The sequence below is a fragment of the Pollicipes pollicipes genome, unplaced genomic scaffold, assembly GCF_011947565.3.
Source record: "Pollicipes pollicipes isolate AB1234 unplaced genomic scaffold, Ppol_2.1 Scaffold_4740;HRSCAF=5597_pilon_pilon_pilon, whole genome shotgun sequence".
NCBI classification, from domain to species: Eukaryota; Metazoa; Arthropoda; class Thecostraca; order Pollicipedomorpha; family Pollicipedidae; genus Pollicipes; species Pollicipes pollicipes.
In genome coordinates this window covers 2,875,521-2,881,625 of record NW_023596545.1, presented here as the reverse complement: position 1 = coordinate 2,881,625, position 6,105 = coordinate 2,875,521, and the positions used below count along the sequence as shown (strand labels likewise).

Here is a 6,105-nt window from a genome sequence, read left to right as displayed (position 1 = left end):
GCAGCGACATTCTTAAGTATTTTATTATTGCATCCAAACTGTGAGCGCATTTCGTGTATTCTTTGCCAGTACTTTTGCAATATTTACCCGCAGTTAAAATGGAAACCAGCGATTCTACTTTTGTTACACCATGGGATAGGAATACTGATTGCATGCGATTTTTTGTTTTTCTTAGCGCGTCTAAATCCGTTTTCGATCACATCGACTGAACAAGGCTGAAGAAGGGGTAAAATATATCAGGAAGTCTCCCGTTGAATTAAAGTAGGATGGTTGGAATGTTCTTTCTATATTTTGGACGTCCCAGCTCAGTAATATTTTCAAACGTATCACGAGCACATTTGCACAACCGGTTCGCACTCAGCTCATTACTAGTCTTGCTGATCCTTCACTTCGTAGAACCGGAACGCAATACTGTACGGTCAGTAAGGGACCCTAAGTAAGTAGTAGTCAGCATATAGGCCCCTTAGCGAGGCCCCTGTAGAGAACTTCTGAGTAGAGAAGTTCACCGCCCCAGTACCATGGCGGGCTTCTGCGGGGCTAGCAGCCGCGGGCAGCGGGCTCCGCGCCACCACCGCACAGCGCAGGAGCTAACGGGACCCTTCGATATGGCTCAGTCGCTGGCCGGCGAAGTGACGGCGCCGCAGGGATCCCACGACGCCATGACACGCGTGTCAATCTATCCCAGTGTATTCATCATGTCTAGCTGGCAGTCTGCAGCCACACATGCACCATGCGCGGACCAGCCATGCGGAGCGCGATGTTAAATCTACCGAGCGGGTCTTTGTCGACCCCGCGCGCCACACTAAAATGCCCGGTCAACGCAGACCACGGGCGTCGAAGAAGAGGCACCAACTCCGACCGGCCATTCCACCCGTGGACGACGCTCGACCTAACCGTAGTTACTCCAAAATCGCTCTCACTCCGCGCGGGGCACACAACTGAGCACGACGGCTTCATTCAGAGGGAAAATGCCATTCAGCGCGGAAGAACGCGGGAGCCCATCATTCGTCACAACCAAATCCGTTCTTCAGTGGATAAAACTCGACGCGAAGGACGCGGTGCGGGGATTGGTGTTTCTACCGTCTATCTTCGCCGAGCGCCGACAGTCTACCCCGCGCGAGAGCACACACACCATGCGCCCATAAGCCTCTAAAATGGCACGCCGACACAGCCTCTCCATTCTAGCGCAGCAGACTCACGCACAACAGACCGCCCCTCATCCCGACACACCCACGACGGTTGGTGCGTCTCCCCTCCCCCCCCCCCGCCGTCCGAACAGCCTACAGGCACACAGCCCCGGATGGTAGGCCACGCGGTCGCCCTACCCCTCCCGAGCGGACTCAAAGGCCGCGCCACACCTGACGCTCCGCCCGGAGCGACGGGTGCGACGCCGTGTCCTCGCCCCTCAGCACGGGCAGCACACCCAAACCGCACCTGACGCCCGCCCGGAGCGACGGGCGGCGACGCCGTGTCCTCGCCCCTCAGCACGGGCAGCACCACCCACACCGCACCGACGCCCGCCCGGAGCGACGGGGCGCGCCGTGTCCTCGCCCCTCAGCACGGGCAGCACCACCCCACACCGCACCTGACGCCCCGCCCGGAGCGACGGGTGCGACGCCGTGTCCTCGCCCTCAGCACGGGCAGCACACACCCACACCGCACCCGACGCTTCGCCCGGAGCGACGGGCGCGGCGCCGTGTCCCCGCCCCTCAGCACTGGCAGCACCACCCATACCTGGCCGCTAAAATCAAATGTCAAATCAACCGATGCGCCCAGGTTACGTTACCATTGCACTCATGTGGGTATCGGCACAACATCTCACGACGCGAAGGGTGTTCAATCTACGGTTTGCGGCGGACTACATGCGCGAGACGACTAACTACTCACAGATTAGTAAAACGATCGCTAATGACAGGGCGAACAGGCCCGTGTTATCGTACGATTACGGCGCCAGGCACAGCAGGACAATTAACTTTCACCAAAACGGGACACAATTGCTCACAACACCCAAACCACACGTCGCTCCAAGTTCCTCAAGTTAATGGTGAGCATTCGAGTGCCGCAGTACCACTACGCGAACCCCACGCTTTCGGAGCTTCATGTCCGCTACTCTCCGATCCTTGCGTCGCAGTTTTCCAACAGGCCGCCGCGACGCCACCTTTGGCGGCCGCCACAGACGGACAGCGCCGCCTAGCGGGCCAGCTGTGTGATGAGCGCCGAGCACATCTCGAAAAACTCCATGGTGTAGTGGCGGGCGCCCGTGGCTGGGGCGGCAGCGTCCGCCGAGCTCTGCCGGACACCAGGCCCAAACGTCACTCCATGCCATCGAGAAGAGCGTGCGGTCCTAGCGAACAGCCCCATCGGTGACCGCTGAGATACGAGCGAAGTAGTTGACGCGCGGTAGCTGGAAACAGCGAGCGGAAGGACGGCCCCCGCTCGGAGAGTTCCCAGCTCAGGGTCACCCCCGCCGCCCGCCGCGGCGGGGCGGCAGCTCGAGCCGCGTCCGGCCGCCTCACCTGCTGCGAGAGACGGCCGTCGCGCGTGCCGGCCGGCGCCGAGACCGGCCGCGGGCCCGTCTCCTCCGCACCCGACGAGCTCGACGACGAGTAGCTGGCGACGCCTGGGGACGCGCGGCGGACGTCAGCGACGGCGGCTGGGCAGCCACGCCCCGGCCCGGCGCAGTCGTCCTGCGCCGAGGCCCCAGACCCAGTCCCGCTCCCACAGGCTCGCGGGTCCCAGACTTCAGACAGACTATGACAATGGGTGATATCAATTGAGTGATCAAATATGAGTGCGACTCACTGGCTGGCCAGGTTGCCATCCGCGGGCCATTTGTGAAATTGTCCGAGCATTAACTGATGCTCCGTCTATACATACCATACAAATACGTATCCGGTGGGGACCAGATGAGTCTATATACTGCGAATCCCGACACAGGAATACCTGAATCATCAACATTTGCGGCAAATAAGGCTTACGTTCTGGACTACTCAAGGCTTTTGCCGCACTGCACACCGCCTTCCGACCACCAATGCCGCCTTCCATCCGCGTTTGCGGCCCTGAAGACCAGCGCGGCCGCAGCGCCAGCCCCGGTCAGGTCACCAGACCGGAGACACGGGTCGGGGCCGAGCCGGCGGCACTCACTGGAGGCTGACGAGGCTCCTCCGGAGGCGGACGAGGCTCCCGCGGAGGCCGGCTGACCGGTGAGGAGGCCGGCTGCAGGCTGGGCCGCCGGCTCTGCGCACAGGACCCGGTCAGACACGGCCGCCGCAGGCCGCACACTCACTCGGCTCGGCGCGAACACGGCCGCCTCCAGGCGCCAGTCAACGGACGGCGGGAAACACAGGACAGCCTACCCATGGGGGACTCCAACACCCGTGTGACGCACAAACGAAACTTCAAAAGCTGCAGTGCTATGAATGATGCCACCGTAAAATACAGCGTCCTCCATGTTGTGCTAACTGATCGCGTACCCGTCAATATGTAAGTCCGCTTTTAGCCCTAGCGTTTTCAGCTCACATTGGCGCTTGCATGACCTTCAATACTACACAATAATATCCCGACGAACTTTACTCGAACGATCTTAAGCGAGTTACTCAACCCATGGGTTGTCCCAAGATACGGTTTCCCGGTGCGTATTCGTGCATCTTACCCCTGTAACAAGTCAGCACGAACACAAGTCCAACAATACTCGAGGCGCGGGTAGAGCAGAGGTGGTAAAGCAACTTAACCGCCCATTGCAAAATGTTGCTGAAACCGAGCACAGGAAACTACAAGGCATACATAAATATGACAGAGAACACCTGCATGGTTTCGAGGTGACGAGGAACGCATGCCTGGCTATCGATGCTTGCCATACCCCAGGCTTCGGCATGCACTCGCACACCCTAAAGGACCCCAAGTGCATGCGTCAGTACCATTGAACGAGATGCTGGAGCGTGATAATAGCGACCACACCTGGATTCGGTGCGCACATAATTTTGCGATTCGCATGTACTAATACAACAGCCTTTCGTGCCGCTACAACTGTTCAGCACATGAAAATGTCAACCCAGCCACAACCAAACAAAGCGAGACCGAAACGTCGAGCGCAGTCTGAGAGCGGTGGCGTCGGACAGAAACGCGACCCCCAGCGTGAGCAGCAGCCGTGCGACTCAGCGGTCGGCCCTGCCGCCGCCCGCAGCCAGCAGCCAGCAGCCAGCAGCCAGGCGCCGGCTCCTGGCGGCGGCGGGCGCCACTCACGTTCGCTCTCGTCCAGCCCGTTCACCGGCGGCCAGATCTCCACGGACGGGATGGCGGCGCCGGCGGCGGCTACCGGGTCAGAGGTCAGGGTCAGCCGGACGCCGGCGGGGCAGCGCCCGGCGGCGGGCGCGTGCGGCTGCGCTCACGGGTTAGGGCGGCCCGAGCCAAGCCGCGCCGGACGACGACGCGACCAAAGCCAGAGCCGGGCCCGGGGAGGGCCGGGCACGGTGGCCGGCTCGCCGGTACATGCGACCGGTGGCGCACCGAACCAGCAGGCGGGCATGCGGGCTACACGACGTGGGATGCGGTTGAAACGGTGGTGAATCTCACGACAGTTAGTCTACGCGTACAGTACGGAAAACCACGACCCCAATCGCCAACGACCGCCGCTGGGCCGAGCAGCGCGGCGGCGAACTGAGGACGCCACCGCACCGGGGGCGTCCGGGGTGAGCTCTGGCCGGCAGCGGTGACGCCCGAGAGGAGTGAGGGTGGGCTCGAGTGACAGGGCGAGAGGGTGGGACTGACAGAGGCGCACCTCCGGTCCGACAGCGCGACAACGGTCGCGGCGACCACGGCGGCACGCGGGGCTCTCGACGAAAGAAAGGGCGGACTAGGCCCGGTTGGCCGGATTGGGGCTGCTCACGGGGCGCGACAGGGCAGAACAGGGCAGGACAGGATAGAGACAAGGACAAGGACATGGACATGGACATGGACATGGACATGGGCATGGACAGGGACGTGGGCACTGACACGGACAATGACACGGACAGGGACAGGGACACGGACAGGGACAGGGACAGGACAGGGACAGGACAGGGACAGGGACAGGGACAGGGATACGACAGGACAGGACACAGGACAGGGCAGGGCGGCCGACTGCGTGTGTGTGTGTGTGACCGCTGGCAGCAGACAGCCGTGCGACGGTCGCAGCACACGGCACCGGACGGACAGTGCGGTAGCGGTTAACGGCGCGGACGCTTCGACGATACGGTTAACTGCGGTCCCACGCCGACAGCGGGCCGCGCCCGGCGGGGGCGGCCGACGGCGCGCCGGCGGCCACTCACCGCTGGCGGCCGGCGGCGCAGAGTCGTCGCTGGGATCGACTTGAAGTCGAGCAGGTAGCTGCGCCCGTCCACCTGGTACAGCTGCAGCGCCATCTTCACGTAGCGACCCGTCACCGGGTTCAGGTGCTTCACGCGAACTGAGAAGTTGTTGATGGTCTTCCATGTCTGTGAACGCACGGGGCACACGCGCGTTCAGAAACGCGAGCGAGACGGGGCGGCGTGGTCGCGCACGATGAGACTGCGTACTGGCTGCCTTTAGTTATGCAGAGGCTGACTACACAGAAAATGAAAAAAAAACTGGGCATTCGCTTCAAATCGATCAATGCTACGATGACGGCCACGTATTATGAACATTTTGGTTCCATAAGACAAATTGCGCATCGGCCTACAAAGAATTCTGCCCATGCATCAATGGGTTCCAAAACCAAACTTTAAAAAACCAGTGGGCGGTGCAGTTCATAAAGCACCCACGCCGCCACCCGTGGGTGTTCTGCAGACCTCCTCAACAGCCCGGCGCTGGAGCGTGCCACTCGGCGAAAGCCAATCGCCACATTCAATCGAACGCATTCAGCTCTCAGGCTCCCCGCTGACCAATAGCAACACAAGAAGAGCGCTGACATCGGCATTTCTGTGGACACGCTCCTCAGAACAAGGGGGGCCGCTGCGTTCGTCTCGATATCACGGATAACCGCAGCGATGGACGGCCGCCGGACGCACCTCCTTCGGCCTGGAGTCGCGTGCTGCCTGCAAGCTCAAACTCCAACAGCCGACGTTCACTACACACACACACACACACAGG

General features: G+C 61.4%; 1 protein-coding gene across 1 annotated transcript in view; it reads right to left on the bottom strand.

The window, feature by feature from the left end:
• Positions 1 to 1,647: 1,647 nt before the first annotated feature.
• LOC119098883 (5'-AMP-activated protein kinase catalytic subunit alpha-2) overlaps positions 1,648 to 6,105 on the bottom strand; it is a 4,623-nt gene continuing 165 nt past the window's right edge. Inside the window, exons 2-7 of the mRNA XM_037221928.1 lie at positions 5,371 to 5,471; positions 5,307 to 5,335; positions 4,243 to 4,311; positions 3,145 to 3,237; positions 2,517 to 2,620; positions 1,648 to 2,289 (exon numbers count right to left, since the gene is read on the bottom strand). Coding sequence (XP_037077823.1) covers positions 2,191 to 2,289; positions 2,517 to 2,620; positions 3,145 to 3,237; positions 4,243 to 4,311; positions 5,307 to 5,335; positions 5,371 to 5,471 — 495 coding nt within the window. The 3' untranslated portion in view covers positions 1,648 to 2,190. The remainder of the gene's footprint in view (positions 2,290 to 2,516; positions 2,621 to 3,144; positions 3,238 to 4,242; positions 4,312 to 5,306; positions 5,336 to 5,370; positions 5,472 to 6,105) is intronic.